General features: G+C 36.4%; 1 protein-coding gene across 6 annotated transcripts in view; it reads left to right on the top strand.

Moving 5' to 3' along the window:
* Positions 1 to 25,995, top strand: part of ATM (Serine/Threonine-kinase ATM-like protein) — a 128,280-nt gene that overhangs the window by 39,867 nt on the left and 62,418 nt on the right. For all 6 annotated transcript variants that reach the window (XM_077388011.1, XM_077388013.1, XM_077388014.1 and 3 more), the window contains 22 exons: positions 2,113 to 2,238; positions 2,550 to 2,677; positions 4,477 to 4,633; positions 10,608 to 10,654; positions 10,729 to 10,792; positions 11,045 to 11,119; positions 12,815 to 12,934; positions 13,180 to 13,365; positions 16,282 to 16,403; positions 16,500 to 16,569; positions 16,694 to 16,821; positions 17,375 to 17,516; positions 17,621 to 17,761; positions 17,980 to 18,078; positions 18,152 to 18,198; positions 18,320 to 18,518; positions 18,633 to 18,845; positions 20,005 to 20,076; positions 20,254 to 20,323; positions 23,542 to 23,659; positions 23,759 to 23,882; positions 25,792 to 25,935. In XM_077388011.1, the coding sequence (XP_077244126.1) occupies positions 2,113 to 2,238; positions 2,550 to 2,677; positions 4,477 to 4,633; positions 10,608 to 10,654; positions 10,729 to 10,792; positions 11,045 to 11,119; positions 12,815 to 12,934; positions 13,180 to 13,365; positions 16,282 to 16,403; positions 16,500 to 16,569; positions 16,694 to 16,821; positions 17,375 to 17,516; positions 17,621 to 17,761; positions 17,980 to 18,078; positions 18,152 to 18,198; positions 18,320 to 18,518; positions 18,633 to 18,845; positions 20,005 to 20,076; positions 20,254 to 20,323; positions 23,542 to 23,659; positions 23,759 to 23,882; positions 25,792 to 25,935 (2,592 nt within the window). The remainder of the gene's footprint in view (positions 1 to 2,112; positions 2,239 to 2,549; positions 2,678 to 4,476; positions 4,634 to 10,607; positions 10,655 to 10,728; positions 10,793 to 11,044; positions 11,120 to 12,814; positions 12,935 to 13,179; positions 13,366 to 16,281; positions 16,404 to 16,499; positions 16,570 to 16,693; positions 16,822 to 17,374; positions 17,517 to 17,620; positions 17,762 to 17,979; positions 18,079 to 18,151; positions 18,199 to 18,319; positions 18,519 to 18,632; positions 18,846 to 20,004; positions 20,077 to 20,253; positions 20,324 to 23,541; positions 23,660 to 23,758; positions 23,883 to 25,791; positions 25,936 to 25,995) is intronic.

The following is a 25,995-nucleotide window of genomic DNA, read 5'->3' as shown; positions in this document are numbered from 1 at the left end:
AACTCAACTCAACTAACCCTTTGTCCCAAACCAGTTGGGGTCTGCTAATGGATCATTTAGAAAAATTTTCATGATGAAGGTGAAAGAATCTACCTGACTCGAAATGGCTAAGTCTAATCCTGACACTAGTTGGGTTCATCTACATGGATCATTTTCTTCCATTCTCTCCTATCCAAGGTCATGTTCTCTATTATGTTCCTAGCTATCAAGTCTTTCCTCACTGTTTCTACCCAAGTTGTTTTCGGTCTTGTCCTACCTCTTTTTTCTCCATCAACTTGGCACGAGTTGCCTCTTCTCACTGGAGCATCCAAAGTCCTACGTTGGATATGTCCAAACCATCTTAAGCGGTGCTCTCTCATCTTCTCCTAAATTGGTGCCACCCCGACCTTTTTACGAATGTCTTCATTTTTATTTCTATCTAACCTTGTGTGGCAGCACATCCATCTAAGCATTTGCATCTCCGCTACACTCATTTTATGCACATGCTGCTTCTTTGTGGCCCAACATTCTGAGCCGTACAGCATGGCTGGTCTCACAACTGTCTTATAAAACTTTCCCTTCAACTTAGTAGGGATTTTACGGTCACACAGAACTCTTGAGGCAAGCTTCTACTTCAACCAACCTGCTCTTATTCTATGGTTAAAATCCTCTTTTATCTCTCCTTCCTTATTTAGAATTGAACCAAGATAGCGAAAGATATCCCTCTTAGGTACCTCCTGTCCAGTCACAGTAGTCCAGTTTTATTTACTACATCCTCGTCCCGCCTCCTTACATTACTAAAGTTGCACTCCATATACTCTGTCTTAGTCCTACTAACCTTTGGATTCCAAAGCTTTGAAACTCCTCTAAATATGTTTTATAATTTGTAAGTCACCATAAATTTAGGCATGCTTGCGATAGATCTTGGGATTAATTAATTACTCATGCTGTAAATTAATTATTTTAGTTCTTTTAGTCCCAAATCTTTTTGAATTTCGTAAATCTCATGAAACCAAACAATATTACACTTACATCGATTCTATTGCAACGACTTCACCACCTGAACAATCAATGTAGGTGTAGACCTGAAGAGGAAAGTCATGGTTTGCGCGAAAATCTCAGGTCTCTTATTTTTGAACGCATGGATCTTTTTCTTGAAAGAGAAATGTTGTAGGGAGGACGACTGTGTTACCAGAGTCTAAATGCTCTGAACACTATCATCACAGAAAGAGGACAATTCTGGGGAGGATTCTGAACATCTTTTGCTCTGACAGAGCTCAGAAATCAATGTCTAGAAGATTCGATCTTATATTTGATGTTCGAAGCTCAGAAACACCGTAGACAAATAAAAAACCAGCACAGAAAGAAATCCTGCAAAGAATACTGTTTCATTGATCTTCCAATCTTCCATATGATGAAGGGAAACTCAACTATGAGTCGCGAACCAGGGAGGAATACCATAGCAAAATTAGATATTGCCAATCTATCAACTAGTAACAGAGAATTATAAATCTCCTAAGATCTGTTGTAACACAGGCAATTCAGAAACAAAAAAGATCTGTTGTAACGTTCCTTTCCTAAACAAACATATCATACGATAGGTGTTTTGGGTGTGAAATCCAACCCAAATAGAAATTCTTCAAAACCAAGCTTAGACACTTTTAAAAAATCTGAAAAATGTTTGTTAATTCCATCTCCCCAAATACCGATGGATTATGTTTGTTCTCAACTTTTGACCAATGTGAACCCACTTTCTGATGTGAGAAATTGTCTATGCTGATGTTTGTGATACAAACCCATACCCTGGACTTTTCACTGTTGAGATTGGAAATTTGTTGCTAGAGAAGTCTAGGTGAGAGATCAGGGTTTGAATTTTTTCAACCAATTTCTACATGTTGATATAAGATGGGTTGTTGAAACTTTGTCAGCTAGTTTTTGTATTCCTTTCTTCAAATGAGAATTGTCATGTTCGTGATGTTATTGTATCACCTTAAAATTTCCTCTTTTTAACTGCTGTTCTTCTCTTAAAAAAGATATGCTGTTGATTTGATGCTTTAACGGTTTGTGTAGTCAAGATGTTAACAGAGGCCACCTTACACTTTAACGTATTTGTGTCTGGTGTTTGTTTTACAGAACTTAGAACCCCTTGGAGAGTTGCTAATGAAAGCAGCAGAGGTCGGTCTTCTTGATTGGTCTGCGCGTGTTAAGCTGATTGACTGCATTTGCTATTTTGTTCTACTTGATCCTCGCATTGCTCAGGTGATTCTCATAAGAACACATACAACATTCCCTGCCATTTGACACTTGCAAACATGTTGGTGGGGTTCCTATTTTTTTTTGATCCATTCTATAATAAACACCCACCTTGTGTATCTCATCCACATTTGGTATGATTCTTTCTAGATTTCCATTTTTTGTATTTATGTGGATGCATTAATCATGTTTAGGATGGGCTGGAAAGATTATGAGTCTGTTTTTTCCCGATCGATCTCCCAAAACTTTGGGAAATTGTTGTTTACTGTGCTTGCAATATGCATTTTGATCGGATGCTGCACTGTACTTCCAAACAGGCTATAATTGAAAGATTGATTGCTATGCTTCAAGATACTGAATATAGAGTGAGGCTCTTCTTGGCAAAACGGGTTGGTGTGCTTTTCCTCACGTGGGATGGTCATCAGGAGCTATTCCAGGATATTTGGTGAGCATTTTCATTTTCAGTATCTCTGCTAAGATGCATCATTGTTTACATAGGAGAGTCGCTTTGGACGAATAGTTTGCTTCTATTCACATTATTCTTCAAAAAAGAACAAAGAAATTCTGTTGCTGCACTTATACAAGACATTTATTGTAAATTTTGTATTTTTAAAGCCATTTATTAAACTTGAAAATCATCAGGCACACGGCCAATGGAGCATAGATTGCAAATATATATATATATATATATATATAGAGAGAGAGAGAGAGAGAGAGAGAGAGAGAGAGAGAGAGAGAGAGAGAGAGAGAGAGAGAGAGAGAGAGAGAGAGTTGGTGTGCTCGAGTGCCCAATCACATGTGGGCCCACTTTGTTAGGATGATCCAAAGCATTCATTTGAAAGGCCCTTACATAGATGGGGTGTTTACCAAAAATCATCTCCATAGGATCATCCTAACCCATCCATTTGTGGAGGTCAAAATGGACAGACACTGTTTGTCCACAAATCTGCCCATTTTTGCCCTCCACATTTGGAGGGGTTAGGATGATTCAATGGACCTGATTTTTGGTACACACCCTATCTATGATAGGGCCTTGCAAATGAATGGTTTGGATCACCACAAAAAATGTGGGACCCATGTGATTGGGCACTCGAGCGCACCAACACTTTCCTCCTTTATATATATATATATATATATATATATTTATATATAGGGAAATGATATCTACTCCAAGTGTTTCAATAAACATGCGCTCCACTTGTTTGTCTTGTAGTATTTAAAGGGTTTAAAGAGCTTTTTGAGAACCGTAATATCCTCTGAAATCCCTTTAAATACTACACGACAAACAAGTGGAGCGCTTGTTTATCGAAACACCTTGGCACATATATCATTTCCCTATATATATATATATACACACACACACATGATAGCTTATCTGCACTTGAGTGCAGAAAACTGGGGTGGGCCCACATTCTTGGGGGGGGATCCAAAGCATTCATTTGATGGTCCCTATCATAGATAGGGTGTCCACAAAAATTCAGCTCCACTGGATCATCTTTGGGTTTCCATTTGTGGAGGAAAAATGGACAGATACTGTTTGTCCACAAATCTGCCCATTTTCCCCTCGACAAACGGAAGTGTTAGGATGATCCAATGGAGCTGATTTTTTGTGGACACCCTATCTATGATACGGCCCATCAAATGAAAGCTTTGCATCCCCCCCAAAATGTGGGCCCACCCTGTTTCTGCACTTGAGGCACAGATAAGCTTATCTGCGGTCGAGCACAGAAACAATTTTCCCTATATATGTATATATATGACTGGGCTTCCCCTTTGTAATAGAGCTATGTTAATTAATGAAAATTATATTTAAATGCTTTTGAAATAATTGTTTATCGTAAGCTGTGGGTTCACCTCTTCTATTTGGATTACTTGGATTCATTCCTCTGCACACCAAGTGGCACCTTCAACGACTTTCCACCTGCGTCACATGGAGAGTTGTAAATTGCAATTTATATATTTCCAATATAATCACAAAATATCTCTTTCCAATATTGTATGGTTATTGATGGTGCACTTGTGTCGTTATGGATACCTACTTGGTATTGTTTGCAGTGTTATATGTTGTTTACTTTGGAAATTTATTTTGTTTATATATTAATTGTTGTTTTTGTCTGTAGATATGGTTGTTTCCATTATATTTTTCGAACTTTCATATCTGTTATCTAGTTTTTTATTATTGTCTCTGTTTTGCTTAACATGGAAGCCTGGTTTGCTGGTTACTGTTTCTTTATGGTTTGACAGCTCCAAATTTAGTGTCAAAGTTGTGATGGCCTCAAAACAAAAGCATGTTACAGCAGGAGAGGTTTTAGCTGCTGGTGCTCAGTCTGGTCCCTCAATGGAAACTGCTATTGTCACTCTTGCACATCTTGCATTCTACAGTGAAAAAGTAGAGTTAGAGGTAGTTTAACTTGCTTTGGTGTATTTGTTTGAATGACTTGTCCATGGTGGGGTAATAATTATGAAATCTTTTGTTGAGTTGAGCAATTTGACAGTCGTGGAATTTGTTAGTCATACTTTTCCAGCTTGCATTTTATAGATAGAAAATGGGGTTTGACGTTTGGCACGTTAATCTTGGGTGAAATTGTTCCAGTGACTTTTCTAGGCTGGGGTAATGAACTTAATAAAATTTTCATTGTTATATTAAACAATTTTACTACTCTGTTGTAGGCATGGTTTTAAATTTTGACTGAAACCAAAATTTCCGAAATTTACCATGAAATTTCAGAAATTTTGGCCGAAATTTCGTTAAAATGCTGTTTTTAAATTTGTTTCTCGAATTTTGGCTGAAATTTCCGGCCAAAAAAAATGAAATTTCGTATCTTTTTACTGAATTTCAGCCGAAATTTCGGTTCGGCTGAGTCCGAAACCGAAATCGAAACCAAAATTTAAAACCATGGTTGTAGGCAACAGTAATACTATCAGGCATTGATGTACTGATTTCACAGGATTTTGCTATTAACTTATTGTTTATTATCCTAAATTTGTGTAGTAGGATTTAGAGAATGATGTTATTGTCATTCTTTGTGGAGTATGCTTCATACATGTTTAGCTGTGCGGTGGCCTTATTTTTCACTTCCTTAGTTGCAGCTCCAAACTTCTGTTGTGCATGCGTTGTTTGTATATTTTGCAAGATTTATTTCTGTCCAAATATGGTACAGCTCTCTCCATACGCTTTCCATGACAAGCAAAGGTTGAAATATAGGTAACAGGAATCCTGAACTCCCATTGCTTGAACTAGAGAGCATGTTATGTTTAATGCATATTTTTCTCCAATTGTTAGTAGAATTTATGACCTAATTGTAACTCATGAACACACTTTCTCTGTATTCAAACTGTTTTGGCATTTTCATGTCGTCCATAGGACTCACGTTATCCAACTTTAATTGTTCAACAGTTATTGCTTATTTCCAATCCAAATTATGGCTTGGAAATGTTGCACTTCTCAACTAGTGTTCTGTTTCTTCTCTTTTTCTTTTTCCACTTCTGTTGAAATGTATTGTGCGTATTTGTCTCTGAATTAGAGGAATCTTCTAGTATAAGGTGCACTCTTCTTCCTAATTTTTTCTCCTATTTCAGAATTTCTTCTACTTGAATTTTTTTAGCACCACCATTTCGGCATTTCGTTTCTCCCACTCCCTCTCTCTAATCTACTGCTATTCCTGCGTCATGCAACTATGATTTGTTACTGTTTTTTTTTTTCTTATTGTCATTGCCCTTTACATTTAAGTACCCATTCATCATCGTTGGTTGATTCTTGGGTTCTAAATCAGGTGATAGGGAATCAATTTATCATTCATTCTTCTTTAAGCCTGTCTGTTGTGATTCCTATGCTCATAGTACAGGTGGGAACCCGTTATTGAAGTATTTAGAGTCAGTCCAGTCTGTGCTTCTCTTCTTATCTCATTCATTCCAGTCTGTTCATCCCGTATCACAAAGATAATAGAAGAATATAAAAGATGATAAAGCGTAAAAAATCAAGAATGATGCAGGGGTTTTTCTAAGGAAATACGGTTGTCTTCTTGGTAAGGAGAGCCAAGAAGAAGAAGGCCTCATTTTATTTGCGTTTTGGAGAGAGATTAATAAAGAAGATGTTATTTTAAGAGAGAGTGGGTTTTTTACGTTGGAAATGTCTCCACTCTTCCCTAGAATCTCTCCACCACGAAAACTGTTACCTATTCATTAGGGAAAATTAAAATAAAATAAAAACATATAAAGCATCTTTAAATAAGTAACTGGCAATAATAATTAAATCAATTAATTTTAAAATTAAACCCAATGCGTATGTGTTAAAGCATACATCGATAAGGCTTATGCAGGCCATCTTTAGTATTAAAAGTTGAAACCATGTTTAAGGAGCCCACAGGATCGCTTGGGAATCCAAAATCCCAATAACTGAACACATAGTAAGATTTTTTTTTTCAATGGGAAGCCCAGACAATCACTTGGGAGCCTAACTGCCAGGGATTTTTTTTTTTGGGGGGGGACTCTATGACTATGGTTACTTGAGGTGTCATGTGGTCCCTTTGGTGGGCAATGGCTCATGCATGCATCAATATCCTCCGGTTGGAGAAAAATCCAACCCCAAGTTCAGTTGCTCCATGGCACAAATTTACTCGCCATGGTACTTGTACAAATCCTGAAATGTTGGAGATGCTGGATGTCTCCATGTTCTCTGGCAAGTTAATCATGTAACCACCCAATCTTCTTCAACACAACGAATAGTCCAACTTTCTTCTTGTTGACCTTGTACACATGGTTTTAAATTGTCACTGAAGCCGTCATGAAACGACCAAAATGTTTCTATTTTGATCCCCACTGAAAACTCGCAACCTCGTGTTCAGTTGCTCCATAGCACAAATTTACCCGCCATTATACTTATACAGATCCTGACTTGTTGGAGATGCTAGATGTCTCCATGTCCCGTGACAAGTTAATCACATAGCCACCCAGTCTTCTTCAACACAACCTATAGTTCGACCTTCTTGTTGTTGAGCTTGTTTTACACATGATTTTCACCGAAGCCGTCATGAAACGTCCGAAATGTTTCTAGTTTTCATCCCCAACGAATTGCATGTGGAAACAAAAACTGTAAGTGTATTAGTGGTATACTATACCAGTATGTGCTACAAAATTATTTTAATTAATTGCTTGTGAAATGTAGTTTATGTATTATGTATAAATATTTATATGAATTGCATATGAAATCTAGTATGTACTGAATTATCTGACACGCGCGACAGTGCATGCCATTAATTGTTCAATGTTGTTATACATTATGTGTGGTTTTTTGCTTATGTTATGGTTTTCCGGTGTATTTGTGTTTTTTCTAGCACATCCTGAAGTTTCATCTTAAATGTCCATCATTTGTATTTGTTTCCTTATGTTTTCATGTTTTTGCTAGATTTCCATCCAAACCGATATGTTTCCATTTCTCGTCACGACTGAAAGGCATACCGGAACCAAAACTTGAAATGTTGGTTGAACGTACCCACTGGAAACACTTCTTTACCCAAATTGACCATCTCGAGATTACCTTCCAAAAACTCCTGATGTTTATTCTGCTTGTTGGCATGGTTCTCTTTCTTTGAATTGCGATGTTCTAGTTTTTTGTGCTTCTGCTCAGTGATCGATCTGATATGTGTTACCATATTTTTTGAGTCATCATTTGTGTTTCTCACTATTGGCAACTTCACAAGATTAGGAAGTGCCATTGGCGATGCTTCTAAGAATATTTTCTAGGCCACAATACACCACCTTGGCTCGTCCACCTATCTCGGGATGATATGCACTGCTATACTACTGCTGTGTGCCCATTCTCTAAAAAGTTCTCCAATAGTTACAGAAACTGTCACTATCCCATGTGATAATCTTGGTTACCCCATGCAACATCCATCGTTTTAAATTTTGTTTTTGGTCGTCATAGGAATGGAGACGTTTTAATTTCGGTTGGAAATTTCGGTGGAGATCTAGAAAAATCAAGGAAACATACGAAAAAATATGCAAATGATTGAATTTAAATATTAAACATTAGGAAATGCTTGAATAAGCACCGATACACACTTAGAAGCCATCACAGAAGCAAAACAACCATCCATAATGATTTAAAAACATCGAACACCTAGTGACATGCACTGTCTCGCATCTATGTATGTACCAAATTTCACATGTAATTCATATAAATAGTTACACATGATACACACATCACATTTTCCATGCAATTCATATAAATTATACTTATGTAATACAGACTAACCTAGTGTACCACTATTACACTTACGATTTTGATTTATGCATTTGAGTTGTTTCGGTTTCGGACCGAAACATTTTGGTCATTTCGTGTCGGCTCTGGTGGAAATTTAAAACCATGGCAGCGTCACCTTTGAAAGTTTTTATTTTCCATCCCCAGATTATCCTTGTTGTCTTTCCTTTTTTTGCTAATAATTATTTTTTTAATCATCGGAAAAAGCAGAAAAAACATTTACAAATTGAGGCAAAAGGAAGGGGACACGACCTCTACAAGCTCAACATTTCATCTCACACCCTTAATCCCATGCAAAATTCCCTATATTTTGCTAATTTATCAGCATTAGAATTTCCTTCGTGATAAATGTTAGTGAAAAAGGTACCATTGAAAAAAATTAGTGAAAAAATCTTCTAATAAATACTTAGCCACTATTTCATGTCACAGAAGATCCCTCTTAATCTCCAAGGAGGGATGCTCTCATTCTTCAACCATGAGATTGTTATTAGTGAATTTGCCTCACTCCTAGAGGCAGTATTGTTCACCGTACTGACCTTGCTGTTCCTGTCGAAGTGCAATTTGATCTATCCCATAAAGGGAGCAATTCAAAACACATGGGGTCTTTTGTGCAAGTGTAATTCTTGTAAACTGCAAACCATTCATCTGTTAATTCATAAAGGGAACTCTAGCAAAAAGATTACACTTAGATGCCCTTTCATACACCTCAATGATAATTCTATTGATTATGAGTGCATAAATCTTTTTATTATAGAGAGAATGCGATTGTTTCTCGAAAACCTTGCTGATGTCCTCCTTGACGGAACAAAATAATATTTACACCATGAAAGGTGCTACGATCGTATTGCATGGTTGGCCCAGAAGTGATAGGCATCCATTGAGCTACATCACAACACTCTTCCATGCTTTTATGCTGGCCAAGGGAAAAAAGGAAAAAAAAAAGATGACGCGTAGAGACTATTACCGCATTCCCTTTCTTGAAGCATTCAATCTTGTTTTTCCTAATGTGTTTCTCTGCCTTTACTTGAACTTATCGTACATGTATTGTGATACAATACACCAACCCCCCCCCCCCCCCCCCCCACACACACACACACACACACACAAACAAACACACCCACCCACCCATGCACACAGACAAAGCCTTTGGTGATGTTATAGCTTTTCAAACACGATCTCAGATATTGTCATCATCAATAAGACTACCCATGCATCCCCATTCAATTTTTTAGTTGGTTCTTTTTTTGAGAACATAGGGGTTCTACTCTCTGCAACCGCCTGATGCTCATACACCTCTTCCATGTTAATAAGAGTGTGATGTCTTATGGTGTTGTTTTTTTTGAAAAAACCATGAAATCTCGAAACTGAGTGGCCATTAGAGAATGGCCTTTCTCATCTTTGGTTCGTTTTCACATAAGCTGGGATTGAACACATCCAGCTGAACAAACTCAGCGCCCCTAAAATTATCATTCTAGTCATTGAAACATTGTGTCCATTCCCTTTAGTGTTCTGACTTGATTTTTGGAGAAGAATCTATTTGGCAATGTCAATATTTTAGTCTGAAGCATAAAGCCTTTGGTGGAGTTGTAGCTTTTGGAACACGAAGTCGGATATTGTCTTCATCAATAAGACTACCCCATGCATCCCCATTCAATTTTTTAGTTGGTTCTTGTTTAGAGAACCTAGGGGTACTCCTCTCTGCAACCTCTTGATGCTCATACACCTCTTCCATGTTAATAAGAGTGTGAAACAGATGTTGTGATGTCTTATGGTGTTGTTTTTTGAAGAAATCATGAAATCATGAAACTTGGTGGCCATCCCAGAAAGGCCTTTTATTTTTGAAATAAAAATAATAATATCCTAGGAAAGGCCTTCTCATCTTTGGTTCCTTCTCACATAAGCTGGGTTGGAACACATCCAGTTGAGCAAGCTCAGCATCCCCAACAATTCATTCCAGCCTTTAATAAGTTGTCTACAATGCTCCTCATGAAGGAACTTTGTAAATTATATAAAAAGATTATATTCTATGCAATTCTCATGTTGAACTTATAGTTCCTATTTCTGTCCTCTGGAGTGATATGATTGTTTTCTTTGGCGTCCTGGTGAAGTGCAGGCTATTTTCATGATATGTGTCATTGCTGCAATTGATCCTTGCCAGAGGTATGTTCTTGCTCATACATATGCTTGCACACTTATAATAGTTGGTTTGTTTTGCTGAGTTCTATTTTCTTCAGGGAGCTGGTATATGCTGTACTTAATAATCTTTCAAGACGACTCCAATACAAGAGTAGGTCAAAGGTGAATTGTTTAGCTCCTTTTACCACTAGTCTCCTCAAATTAATTGAGCAATGCTGACCTTTCTTTGTCGTTATGGTTCTGCCAATTTCTACGAGCAGTTTTTATGATAAGAATAATTGAAACGGATCATATCATTATGAGACCAATTCTTTTTTGAGAGATTTGCATCTAATTTCAGTGACATGTTTGTAGAAATCCATGAACTCACTTTTTTCAATGCATTTGATGCTGGCTGTACTGAATTTTTTGCAGTACTTGGAGCAACTTATGAGACCAATTCTTTTTTGTTGGGTAGCTTGCGGTGTAAGCTTAGTTGCACTTGTTGAGGTAAGGCCTTCAATTCTAGATAGTTAACCTCTAATATGTCCATGTGGGCAAGACAACAGTCTGGTACCATTAGTTGCATTCAAAGATGTGGTTTGCTAAGGAGCTAGGTAGCTTTTTTTTCGCTATCGTGTTTATGGTTCCCCGTTATTAGAGCTTGTTGTGTACTTCACTTACCCATGGGACAGTTTTTGTAATTTGTATCCTTCTCAAAGTTGAAAGTTTTCACTAAGTCAAGAAAACAAATATTCTACTCAATTAAGCATCACATAAGAAATGCTGCACCAATGGGATTATGTGTTTGATTGGAGATTATAGGGAGGTTTCATGTAGTGTACTCATGCTGTCGCTCAAACTTCATTCATTGTTGAAGCATTGGGCATATAGAGGATTTGGATGTGATAAATAAGGATTTATAAACTAGTCCTGGAACCTTGGAGGCCTTGCTTCATTTTCTTAGTAATCCGAGGTTTCACAAAAAATGATTCCATGTCACTCATATTTGACATGTTAATACGGGTTCAATAGCACTAATAACTGCACCGGCTTTGGCAGTACGTCTATATAGGTGAAGTGCATCTGAGTGCATCCAACACATGTGTCAACTGTCAACTATTATAGTGTTGTGCTGTGTATATCTTAAAATTTCAATTGATGTTGCAAAGGGTGTCATGGCCAGCTTTTCTACTCTCTGTCTCCCACAACTCGGTTTTGTAAAAATCTCAAAAGTACTCATCATTTCTTGTTGACTGGCGCCCTCACTTCAAACCCAAAAAAAAAAAAAAAAAAATGTAAAAACCCTACAACCCCAGACACCCATGCACTGTTGAAGATTTTTTGCATTCTGCTCCCAGGTTATGCCCAAAACCAAACCACACTATGTTTCCGTTAGGTTACTGAGCTTTTCCATAAATTGGAGATCACCCAAGCTTCCATGATTAAAACAGCTTCGGCACTAAAATTCACATCACCCTGAGTAAGGTCTGTAATCTCATTTTTCCATGTCAACTTGTCGAAACTTCCACACTGGAAGTAACCCAATTGGCTCCATTTTTCAAGAGAGAAACAATCAGATTTAAACATCCTACACACCACAAGAGATTCAAAGTCCCACACCCCTGTATTTGTCCTCTACAGTCCAGCTCATTTGGGCCCTACCACAATTGTTGTAATGACTTGACTATAGGATCCTTTAGCCTTCCACCATGAAGAATCACATGATTCACATCTTCTTCCAAAAATGAATTTACTTTCTCCTACGTTAAACAGAATTCAAGTTAAGATGATTTTCATTATTTTCATATGACCACATGACTACCTGCACTATGCGCTCTTAATAATTTCCTTCACTGACTGTGAAGATTGTTCGTCTTAAATGCTCTTTAATGCGAAATTTTCAGCTCAACTTCTGAAACTTTTCGACCACTCCTTTTGTCTCATATCGCCCCATTCATCGTATCCTTCTTGTAGGATATCCTATTGTGCCATCCTTGTACATTTTATCGTAGAGAAGCACATAATGGGGTAAAGGGAGCTTGAACATATCTAACAGGCTCAAGCTTCTATGAGGGACACCTTACTGCATGGTTTTGGTTCATACATTGCTTGGCTTCGGCTTTGCCTTTGTTTTATGGCTAGTATCGTGTAGAACCTCGTTTGCTTCATGTTGATAGATTCTAAAGCTTATGTAATTTGCAGATACGAGATCTTTTTGTTGTTGAATCAGAACCAAGCTTCTTCATGCAATATTGCTGCCCTTGGCTTATTCCGGCACTGATTTTAGGTGGAGGCATCTCTGATCTCAACTGGGTTTCTATGGTTAGATGCTTCAGCTTTTCTGTTTCAACTCGCATGGTATTTGTGTTTTTTTCTTCGGCAGCCAAAGAACCATTTGGATCTAACATACCATTGAACGTGTTACGTCTAAATTTTTTCTTCACCTCAATTGTGGAAAAAATATCTTGGGGAAACCGCTAGTGATATGAAGTACTGTAGCTTACGTTTGCTACTATTCTTTTTGTTGACACTTCTATCTTCTTGGTCTATTTGTGAAACATGCCCAGATTGCTGGCAAACCTTTGGCAGTTCTAGCAAAAGACCATTTTGTGCCTATTTTTGCAGTCTGCATGGCATTGCATTGCAGCCAGAAGTTGGAGAAGGAAAGTGGAGCAGATGTACTGCGCAGTTCAATTTTGCAAATTGGTGAAATTTCTGAGCATGAAAGAGACGAACTCATAAAGAAACATATGGTTAGCATTTTGTCTTAGCGTATTTTCTAAACTTGGGTGATTGTTCTTGTTTAATAATCTAGGCTTTAGGTCTCGCCGTATTTAAAATGTAACCCAACTTTTTGAAAATCCTGAAAGGTTTAAACATTCCTACCCAATAAAAGTAAAAAGTAAAAGTTCATGTACTATGCTGAAATTAGTTTGTCTAATGTTCTTTCTGATCGATTTTGCTTCTCATCTATCCAAGTGGCAACTTGTTTAAGAAAGTCACTAATTTGAGCATATTCTTATCATATAAGAAAATCATCTTGGATGGCATTACTGCAGTCAAAACTTTTCGGATTACCATCTGGGTGCCTTTTTGTTAATAGTAGAATTCTTTGCCTCTTACACATGTAGTTACTATGACTGGTTTCCATAATCATAAAAAGTTTGTAAAAGTTGTATTGGACATGTATCCCACTTGGTTGTATGGATACTTACCTATACCAGACACAATAAGATAACAATCACATATCTTGAACTGAAATTCAACCTAAAACAAAACCCGTTACGTACCTCTATAAAAGACAAAGATGGAGAGCAAGATGTGTTGCTGTTTCCAAGCTAGAGAAACATAGAAAAAGGTAGAACTACTCGCATAGACTTTGACTTCGTAATGATCACAGATCCTGTCCAAAGACCCCTCACTTATACAGGCCTCATACTTCCCCTTTTATGACTCCAAAGTCCTTTCTCGAAGGAGACTTCGACCCTAGAGACTTCCTAACTTGAAACTGACCAGAAGATTTTTACTTTAATCCAGATTGCAATCATACTTAAAAAGTAGTAACTTCCAATAAATATGTTAAGTCAAGACCTTCTAAAACCCACATAAAATTTATACGTGAATTTAAATAAACATAACCAATATTCATAAAAAATGTCATTCTTCAAAGGCCATTCTTCTTTCTATAGTTTCTAATTTGAAGGGCTAGCTGCATCGATTCCATACTGCTTGGAGAAAATTCGACTTCAAAGAGTTAACAACCTATGGTACCCAAATTTGGATATAGACACAAAAAATCAGTGTTTTATGAATTATAGGACATGGATATGAATTAGGGCTGCAACAGGGTCAGGTTGGGTCGGATTTTTCAAAACCCTAGCCCAACCCTGAATCCCATTATCTCGGCCCTGACCCGCCTTGACAGGGCCCAAAAACCTCAACCCATTGCCCGCCTATAGGGCTCAACGCATCCCTGGCCCTGATTGACCCTAGTGCAAATACCTGTAAGAGTACCAAAAATAAAGCAACCACATATCATATAGAACAAAATGATCAATAAACAAAGAAAGGGAACAAATAAGACAAAATGAATTCAACAACATGACAGGCAGCAGAGACAATTAATAATAATATAAAGAAACATCTATCCAAGATAATAAAAAACATTAGCAAAAGAAACATACACAGATGGTTCAATTCTATAATAGAAAACTTAGGGTCGGGCTGACCCGAGGTATTAACCCTGAACCCGACCCGACCCGACCCTGAGTCAGGGCCTAAAAAATGGACCCTGACCCATCCTCAGAGTTGAAAAATCTAGCCCAGACCCTGTTCGGGCTCAGTGCGGGTCAGGGCTAACACGGCCAAACTTGCACCCGTAATATGAATACGGGTGTCCAATACGATGAGATAAGAGACAAGACATTTATAAATAAAATTTCGTAAAACTTAGCGATGTTTAACTTAGATGGAACTAATAGTAGTGATTACAGAACCAATGCAAAGAGCACCTTCCAACTTTTAAATAAATCAAGAAGACATTTTTAACCTAGATTTTAATGATAGCTGAAAATAGAAACTTCCAACAAAACCACTCTACATGTGTTAAAATGAGGCTTTCTAAAACCCACGTAAACTTCATCAAAAATTCAAATAGTAGTCACCAATATTCATGACAATTTCTTCCTTCAAAGTCCATCCATCATTCTCTAATATACAATTTGAAGGACGTCACAAAGCATATTAGTTCCTTTTCATACTCGTATCCTAGGACTTTGGGGACTAGGTGATCCCCTTGCCGATCGCTTACCATGCCGGGTGCCTGTAAGTCGGTATCCATATCTTGGCAACATAGCTTGTATCTAAAGAATGCTCTTTTTGAATCTTTGAAGCATTTTCTATAGGCACCTTTTCTTATAAATTAACGTCAAATTGCATGGCTGTTGGCTTCCATTTGTCAAGCATTTCAATGCCATCCCTCCCTAGAAAATTTTCTACAAGTTCTTTCACAGAGCATGAATTTTTTGTGAAAATTGTTACTGATCAAACCTTCTTTAACAGTGGGTTAATTCACTTGCGATGTACAAAATAATACTTTACATTGAGAAATGCTCAAAATATCGTGTTGGAATTATATCAAACCTAATTCCTTTGGTTTGTGAGGATATTGGTATTAAAGTGAGTTAATTTTGTTGGAAATTGCTTTTTAATGAGAATCTAGCTACTTTTAATTGCAAGATAGATAGAAAATACACTCTGAAGGAGTATAATAGTAAGTTTCTTCAAGAATACAAAGTTGCTTCTTCAAGAATACAAACTTCTGAACACCAAAACACGAAGGACTGTAACATGTACTATAGAACTTATCGAATGATAGCATGTCAAGGTTGTGATTGTGGCCCATCAAAAAAGCTAGGAGCACAACTTCTCGGCATCTTGATCAAACTCAACCAATGCAAAGTTCCATGTGCATGTCAATTTAGACCATTTTAATACTATGACTTCCAGGAAGCAAACATTTGCAAAGTAGAGGATGCTTGTAAAAAAATATTAAAAACCATTGCAAAAAAGTCTCTTGTGAATTCTAAATTTGTTAAGGGAATTGCAGTACTTAATGAAACTGTTCTCCTTGGTATTTAACATGGTTTGAAATCTTCTTCTATTTGCAGGTGTCAATTGTTAGCTGCTTATTGTCTCTTTCCTCATCTGCTGCTGATGCCGCTATCCCTTTCTTTTCCATGGAGACAATTGTGCTTGCAATACAAACAATTGTTGATGGGTTCTTGGAGATGTATAATGCCTTCATCTTTAGTAATTTCTTTCTTTCAAGATCCATTAGTTGGTTTGCAATCCTTGTTTAACTTCTTTTCCAATTGAATAATTGCAGGGATGATCGTCCCATGGATGTTGGCGTTGTTGATAAAATCCACATTTTTCGTCCCGATAGAGTATTTATGGTGATATCTTAAGTCCATGGATTAGAATGTTCCTCCTTGAAGGCCATCGTTCTTTTGTTTCCATTCTATCCTGTGAGATTCCATTTTGTCATTTCCTAATATGGTTGCCATCACGGTTATGCAGTTTCTTGTAGAGATTCATTACCAAATTGCAGAAGCAATTCATTCTAGGCACAGGTGTCATCGGTTGTCTGGAATCGAGGTGCTCATCAGTATAATTGGGCATAGGGCTGCGGTTCCAAGCACTTCCTCGTAAGATAATGTTTAAATCTTCTGCTTTTTTCCCTATAACAATTGAATACGACATTTTGCTTCAAAGAACAATTTGAGTTATAATGGTCTGTTACCCTTCACAATTTGTGTGATTGGAATATAATTTAAATGTCTAATTTATCATTCATTACCTGTAATGGTTAATCTCATTGAAGACTTTTGTTTGTGTCAGAAGCATCAAAATAAACATGCTATTGAAGGCATGTGTAGTATGGGCAGGTTGTGGGAAAATATTTTGAAATTATTAGATGCGCTGTCTTTGTCATTATGATCCAATTGATGCTAAAGTGATACCATTGTTCTTTTCATCTATTATTTAAGTTATGCAACTGTTTTGGATGCTGATAGCTTGTCATTTCCCTTGGCTTTTGGAAATACTGATTTTCTGGTGGTTTAAAGTTCAATTTTCTGTCACATTCTTGAGAACAAGTCATTCTGTTTCTAATGTTTGGAAAGCAACAGGACTTCGACATGAACATTCAAGTTTACTGCTTTGTTTGGTTTTATGTTTAACTCTTTTTTTTTGTTGCAGTTATCTTTTCAATATAGTTGGACAATTTATTGGGATTGAAGCTTTACAAGACCAGTGCTGTCTTATGCTATCCACATTGCTTGAAGCTTTTAAAAGTAATTCTACCAAAGATGTTACCAGTGTGCTTGGCGAACAACTTCAGGTGTGTTTATTAGTCATTTAGTGTTGTCTCTCATTTCTTAGAATTTTTCTTGCCTAATTTCTCAGCTTGATCTCTCCTAATCCATGGTTAGTGTGCTAGTACAGTTTTTGGTCTCTAAATTGGTTGCCTGTTGCATTCCTTCTGAAAGCAATAGAGAACACTATGCTATTCAATCTTCTAAAGTTATATCTTTGCTTCACGAGCTAACTGTGGATGCCGATCCATCCCTTCGTGATTACATCAGAGTATGACCCTTGTGGATTTCCCTGAAAGATATGAGTTTTTTTTTATCTCAATATTTGATTTGTATTTTTTATCTTCAGTCTGCGTTCAACCTTTAGTTAGTGTGGTCTCTGAGACATTTCCAACAAAAGATGATTTTTATGGCTACTTGGCTTTTGTTGTTTAGTTTACTTGGATTTGAAACATCTCGTTTGCATCTGGTGTTTCTTATCTTCTCCAGGAATTGGAACCCTTTCCGGAAGTTGATTGCTTTGAAAGGATACAGACATTTCATCAGGAACTTTGCAAAGCATACTCTCTGAAAGACCATTTTATGAAGGTGATTTTTTTTTCACTAGTCACATATCTTTATGCTTCTGTAACCTATGTCGCGTTTCTTTTCTCGTCTCCAGTTTGTGGAGAAAACTTGCTTCCTTCCTCAGAAAGTACTCTTATGGAGGTGCCCACTTTTTCTTCTTTCATTCAACATGATTTTTGGTTATTATCGGTTCATAATCGATTTATGGTAATCTATAAGCTACAAATAAGTCGTTCGTGAAATACTTTGTTTGCTCCTGCAGTCTTCAAATACTGCACAAGAAAATACTCATGAGGGAAATCGTTAAGCCAGAAAAGAATGCAAAAGATATTCGTGAGGACTTTAATAGCTTCTGGCATTCCGAACCTGAAATTGTTTCTGCTGTCTGGATGCTTGTTGGCATGTGTGGTCAACATGATGCAAAGAAGATCAGAGTTTTCGTGGCTGACTTCATTTCAAGGGTAGACTGTAACATGTTATTTACTACATTTTCTATTTCCTTCAATATTTTCTGTCTTTACCCCTTTTCAACTTTTGAATGTTATTGTTTTTTGTTCTATTAACTCTGTTCGCAGATTGGAATTGGGGATCCACATTGCGTTGTTTTCCATTTGCCCGGAGATTCTTACCAAAAGCCTATTTTTCAATCACTTAGTCATGGGGAAATCAGTTCGGGTGGTGATGCTGGCATATCAGAAGACCTTTTGATTAAACTTCTGAGAGTGTTAAAGAAGTATCTATTGGATGATTCCGTGAAGATAGTTGACATGACTTCACGAGCTATACGGGTAAGTTCATTACAACTGGCTTACCATGATGAGTATCTCCTGTGTGAAGTTATATTATGAACTACAACTTGGAAAGGCTTTTTAGTTGTTTCATGTGCTATCATGTACATATCCGTGTACCATTCAAAAAATAAAAATAAAAAAATCATGTATATATGCTTGTCTTTTGTAGGTAATATTAGTGGCTGCTTATTAGGGTAATAACTTTCAGTGTTTCTCGTCTGACATCTCCTTGTATGCATGTGTGAAACAACCAGTTACTCCAAAAGCTTAAGCTGTTGGAGAAGGCGTTATTTCATCTTTTATACTTCAACACTCGCCCTCACGTGTGGCCCCTCTTTCTTTGGGTAGGCCTACATGTGGCACATGTGGCCCCACTTTTGGGTTTGGCCATTGCATGTGGATTTTGCTATCAAGGAGGTTTGAACCCAGACTTTTGCTCTGATACCATGTGAAACGACCAGTAACTCCAAAAGCTTAAGATGATGGAGATGGCATTATTTAATCTTTTATACTTTAACAGCATGTTTTACCTATTTCCGTATAGGTAGTAGTAGGATGTATACTGGTATAGTGGTATATATGGTGTTTGTGAAAACAACCAATTACTCCAAAAGCTTAAGCTGTTGGAGAAGGTGTTATTAAATCTTTTATAATTTAACAGTGTTCAATCATAGGATGAAACCTGGTGGTGTGGTGCTGCTGGGATATTGTAGATATTAAAATCGCACAATTTATCCATCACATGATAGATTGTCCCGTTGATTGTGAGAGATTCGTGAATCCTGTACATTGAGTCCATGGTGGCATAAAGTAGTTGGTTGTATGAATTGTCATGCATTAAATGAAGGACATGAAATTGAAGAAGATTTGTTTTTTGGTAGGAAATGAAGAAAAGCCGCGACCATCATATATCAGCAATTCCGTTTCCTGCCTTTGTTTTTCTTTTTGAATATTTTTCTGCTTTTTAGAAGTAGTGATAGTCGGTACTTTATTCCTTTGTCAGACAACCATAACTCTTGCCCATCTTCAAAACTTAATAGTTCTGTACTTTAAGTTTTATATCCAATATATATCATATTTATCGTTCTGATTTTTATGAATACTTAAACTTAATCAATATACAACACTTACTGAGTGTTTTGTTTGAAACTACCAGGGGATACTTTCAACGGAAAGGGGTCAGGGTGCTCTTTTGTCATTTGATTCTTATGAGAGATCCCTCATTGCGGTAAATATATGAGCTTTTAAGGTTCATGGAAATGTATCTGTTGTAGTTGACCCACGAAATCATTTAATGTTTGGAAATTGTCATGTTGTAACATGATGTGCATCTTTTATTGTCAATGGGAACCAGTTTACATTCCAAAAGTTCATTTAATACTGAAATATTGATATCTTGTTTCAGGTTCACTCAAAGGGTGTGAACTTGGAACTGGTTGAGAAGCTGCTATTGGATTCGGGAAAGATTTCCAATGGTACACATGTCAGCTGTTTATTTCATGATTTTTTTCTTCTTTTTAGTCAGTTTAGTTACATGTCCTTCCAAATTATGAATTGTGACATTTTTTGCCTAAAATGCCCCTACATTTTTGGCACGATTTAGATTTACAGTGTAATATTATGCTACAGACTAATAGATATTATCTCTGATGAAAAAAATGACTTCCTGCATGAAATACCAAAACAAGCGATTGTTCAAATCATTCATATCATAAACATCATGAAAGTGTGTCCATCTCCAGTTTTATTTTATTTTTCCATTTTTCTGTCCCCTTCATCACCTTGTTACAGTTACTTTGACCGTTATTGATGAACCATTCTTAAATCTTCCTGTTGACACTATAGAATGTTTGGCTCCCTACTAATGTGGATGTTTAGAGCAAGATTTTATTGATTTGTAATTTTTTTTTCAAAACCATTATTGTCAAATTGATTATACCTGATCATTTTGGCTTGGACGTATAAATTTTGATAAGATATTGGATCAACATGATATAATAGTGTAGGCTGAAATTATCTATAAACTCTTATCATTTGTTTTATAATATTTTTCAAAAGTTTTATCAAATATTTTTGTCTGAATATGCGAGTTGAGTTTTTGGAAAATATTTGCAAAAGTATAATTTATGAATTTATGAGTTGAATTTTTAGTAACAATAAGGCAATTGACACAAGAAACATGCCCCAAATAATAACTTAGTGAATTGATGGTAGAAGAACTGGTTCGTCATCTTCATCTAGTTTTGTTTTGTGGCATTTAGTTGGATGATAATGGAAGGTTTTGTTCTATCACTTGGTATGAACTTAAAGTAGGGGTATTTAGTTTTTTTTTTTCTGTTGTTAGTCACACATTGAGGACATTTTGGGTTTGAATATTGTGATAAAATGGCCCGCCAAGAAGGAGAAAGAAGGAAAAATGAAGGGATGACTTTTCTTTATGGTTTTATATAAAAGTGATAAGAAAGAGAGATGAAGGGGATTATTCTATGATGTATTTTGACACTGAGAAGAAAGACAGCTTTATTTTTTCTTCATCCAATCTAGGGGTAAGGCTGTGTACATCTAGCCCTTCCCAGACCCCACAATGGCGGGAGCCTCGTGCACCGGGCCGCCCTTTTTTATCCAATCTAATTTGAGTTTTTTTTTTTTTGTGGTTTGGAGATCAATAGTTTATCTCTTGTATTATTTTGTGTCTTCCATCTCCTTTAGTTCTCAGGCAAGTTATAATTAGATATGTTTTTAGATCTCCGTCAACTTAGTTTACAGTAGAAGTTTGACACATTTGTCTTGATTGGGACAAAATTTGAACTTCTCGGTTCCTTTTTCCATAACCCGGGCTCGGAGAAGGAAGAGATAAGAGGTCCCTATGGAGAATGTGATGAGAAATCCATAATAGAATCCGACCACAACGACCAAATTGATCATCTTCAGGCATAAGGAAAATGGATTACCTCACAGAAAAGATTTCAAAATCATCACAAGCCTCCCTTTTTTCTTTTCTATTTCAATTTGAAAATCATCACAACACAAACCACCCAAGTCGTGGACATTGAGAAAGAGAAGAAGAGAGAAGGAAGAGGAAGGACAAGGGGAATAGGGGGAAAAATAATCTCATGTGAACTGAGTTGCTGGTTCATGTGGATTGATTTGACCAACACATTGTATTATGCCTGAACTTTCCTCCTCCATCTCACCAATTCAAGGTTTAGAGTACATTATTGTTATTTGTTGTATTATGCCTGAACTTTTCTCCTCGATCTCACCAATTCAAGGTTTAGAGTACATTATTGTTATTTGTGAATAAATTGATGACACATTTAGTGTGATTTGACCTTGCATGAAATATGGAATTTAGTCATAACGGCTATGATTTAGTTGGCACTTTGAATTTATTGCCAACACACGTGTCCTGCTGTGTCCAACACGACACGCATGTCCACACTTGTCGACACTCCTTTGGACACTTTTATATGTTTTGCTAGAATTGTTAGACTCAATGTGGGCGTATGGACATGTTTTTGTACCATGTCAAGTGTCACATTCTGTTTTATTATTGAATATTGTGTTTACCTCTTTGATTATTAATTCTTCTTTATTATAAACTCTTCTTTTAGCTCTTCTTTAACTATTATTTGCTGTTATATCGTCTCCCCTATACAAACTCTTGTTTCAGTACTATATTCATGGAAACATATTGGTCTCCCTTTCTTGTTGTATATTGGAGACGGACGAGAACTAGATTAAATTGATGAATACATTATTATTTGATTATCTCATATTTGTTTTAGATTATAGTTGATTGATTCTAAGATTTATTAGTTTGTTAAATGAATACCATATTTATATTGTTACATATTATGATAGCAATTAGTAATTTTATATGTATGTATGTGTCACCATTTCTAGAATTTTAGATGTTGCCATGTTAGACAACTCGTATCCATGAATTCGTATCCACAAATCATGATTATAGGTACTTTCTATTTTAGCCATGTCCCCGTTTCTAAATTTTGGGGGTTTGCCATGTCCTACACTCTGTGTCTGTGTCGACACACGGCACTCATGTCAGTATCTACAAATCATAGCATAACGGTAAAAAATGATATTCCTTTCCATGATGCCAATCTAGCCAGAGATTTGCACAAAAATATTAATCACTTGCATTTTCTTTGAGAGAATAAAGAAGGAATAGGCAGGGAATGTGCTTACAATGCAATAAAATACCAGCTTGTGGGAACAAAGTGTTGATAGTTGGAAATTGAACTCAAGGCTCGGAGTATTAGTAATTTTTCTCTATATCTGTTTCAGCAATTGGTGGCAAGGAATGTTTCAAGGGTAAATCTACTTTACGTCATTTAAAATATCCATATGCATGAATTGGTGAATTGGCTTTCTCCAGTGAATGTCTGACATCTGACGTCAATGTATTTATATGGATAAATCATATAGATTCTTAGTCTTCTCATGATAGTGCATTCACTGTGAACAATTTACTATTCTAGCGACTTTCACGAGGCACACGTGGTTTTTTGGCTTGTATATGACATTTCTTTTTCTTTCTTTCTTTTTTCTGTTATTTCTGTGACATTCAAGCTGTTTTTTCCTTCGTTTGTTTTTAGATTGCCTTGTTGCTTTCTTATATGACTAGCTAACTGAAGAATGCTCTCATTGTTTTCTTGATTTTCATTAATAGCCGAAGCCATTTCTTTGGAGGATGCCTCCATATGGAATACACATGAAAAAACTTATGAGATGTGGATTTGCCCACTTGTATACTCACTTATCAATCATACCAATGATACAATTCTAAGGTACCTTGAGCAGGTCTGAAAGGATTTTATGCGCGATGATCAAACTTTGGGAGTCTTTTTAATTAACGGTGAATTTGATTTAATTACACTCCACTGTAGATTGTGTCAAGATATAGTATTCCTGAAGTCTGAAGTGGCTGAGCTTTTGTTTCCGAATGTACTTGTCAACATAGCAGGAAGGAAGGATTTGAATTCTGACCTTTGCCAGATAATCTCCATGCAGGTTAAAATCTTGGGCTGCGTTTCATGAGTTTCAATAGTTTCTGGAATTTCTTTGGCCTGTTTTGAGTAATTAAGAGTGTAGCGATCATTTTTATTGGGTTTTCTTATTTCATTCTTCTATTGTTTGTGTAATGGTAGTTTAGTTCATGACGCTAGGTATTTTAATCTTTTCTGTAGAGAAAAAAAATCCTATTTTCTCCTCTTTATAAAAAACCCTTTTTTTTTTGTCTTTGTTCATCATCCTTTCCACTTCCGTTGAATGCTAGTGAACTCCCTTTAAGTAGTGCATGCCAGCAGGCTTACCTTAAAAACTATGCACATCTTAGAAGCCCCAACTTTTTGAAAATCGATTCATTTCAGTAGCCCCAATAAATTTATTTTATTTACTATCATGCAACCTTATGAATAGTCAAAATATTTTTTTACCCATAAATTATATTTGCTGAACTATAATTTCACTTACGATTTCCATAAATCAATCTTGAAACTAATTCCTACTGTCCAAAAAAAAAAAGAACTGAGCGAACAGTTGATAGTATCGCATGAAGTCAACACTAAACTTATATGGATACTTGACTACTGAATATATTTGTACAAGTGCAAATGGGCAATTATTATTCAAGTGCTATTAACTTGGGGACCTAACATGTACATTAGCCATTCTGATTACTAATCATGTCTTATGTTCTAAGATCAGTAATCAAATTATGTTTCATAGCCCGAAATGCTCAATTATTTGTGGAAATCATTTTGTTGCCCCTGCTAAAAACTTGGTTCCAGCACAGTCATGTCAGTTACAGACCATGAAATCGCATCCAGTTGATGACTGTCACACCTGTATATTGATGAATTCCAATCATGTTTATTTTCTTAGCTTGTAAAAATCCGAAGCAGCCACCTTGCTCTCCGAAGTGCATATTCAGTTTCGTAACGGTCACTTCCTTGGTTCCATAGGCATGTGAAGATTCCCATGGAACTTTTGATCTGACTAACTAACATCAATATTTTGGTTTACCTCATTATGTTATTTGATTTTAATATTGCCATGAGTTTGCAAGTGCGTGGAGTCTAATGGCCTCTTTGGATACTTTGAAGCATTGAAATTTCGGTTTTGGTTTTGATTTCAGCCTCAGCCGAAAATGAAATTTCGGTGAAAATCTTATAATTTCGGCCGAAATTTTTAAATTTTGGTTTCGGTTTTAAATTTTGATCCCGGCTGAAATTCGAAATTTCGGTATTTCAGCTGAAATTTAAAACCATCGATACTTCTAAAAATTATTTGCATATAATCTTATGTGCAATAATGATTATAACAGTTTTGTCCCTATCTTAGTTAATGGCTTACAAAGTGGCTTTAATGTCCTATTTGCAAGTAAGAATAACTCAAAATCATCTTATTTGCAATTAAGGAGCAGTTTTGGTCGTATCCAAAAAGGCCCTAAAGTGACTTGTGAGGCCAATTTTCTATACTCCAGCACTTGCATCCATATTTATTTCTGTAATATTATTTTAGGTTTTCCATTGACTCATTCAATGGCTCATTCAGCTCAGGCTTGTCTATTATAAACTAAGTCAACTCATCCAAGTCTTCGGACAAATTTTGAGTTGAGCCGATTTTTTTCCCTACCTCCGTTTAAAGTTTTCTTTGTAGGGAAAAGCTTTCAAGGAACAAAATACTCTGCTAAATTTTAATGCTTGATTTTGTTATTTAGAACCAGTATTTGGATAAAGATCATGCGTTTTATGGTTTAGGTAGTCTTGATTTACATGCATTTTTTTAATTTTCATTCATGTAATGTTATTTGTTACTGGCTAATCTTGTAACTAGTTGTTTGATGGAAATCCACAGCATTGCACTGCATAGTTAAATGCATTTACAAAATCAATAGGCATACTTTTCCTATGTGCAGGTTGAAGAAAACATCTTTTCAGAATCCAATAACTTGATCAAGTCAATTCAGCTTATGTTGGATGCACTGAATGAACTTCGATTATTTCATGTCAGTGGAAGTGCAGGCACATTGTCAATACCATCCAAGCAAGAGAGTTCAAAGGTATTTATAGTGTTAAGCACTCTTCCTTTTCTTGAATGTTGTAAATATTGGTTCTTCTGA

Source organism: Tasmannia lanceolata, unplaced genomic scaffold, assembly GCF_043159265.1.
Source record: "Tasmannia lanceolata isolate RefF3 unplaced genomic scaffold, GAP_Taslan_0.1 ptg000008l, whole genome shotgun sequence".
NCBI lineage: Eukaryota > Viridiplantae > Streptophyta > Magnoliopsida > Canellales > Winteraceae > Tasmannia > Tasmannia lanceolata.
This window is presented reverse-complemented; position numbering and strand designations above follow the sequence as displayed.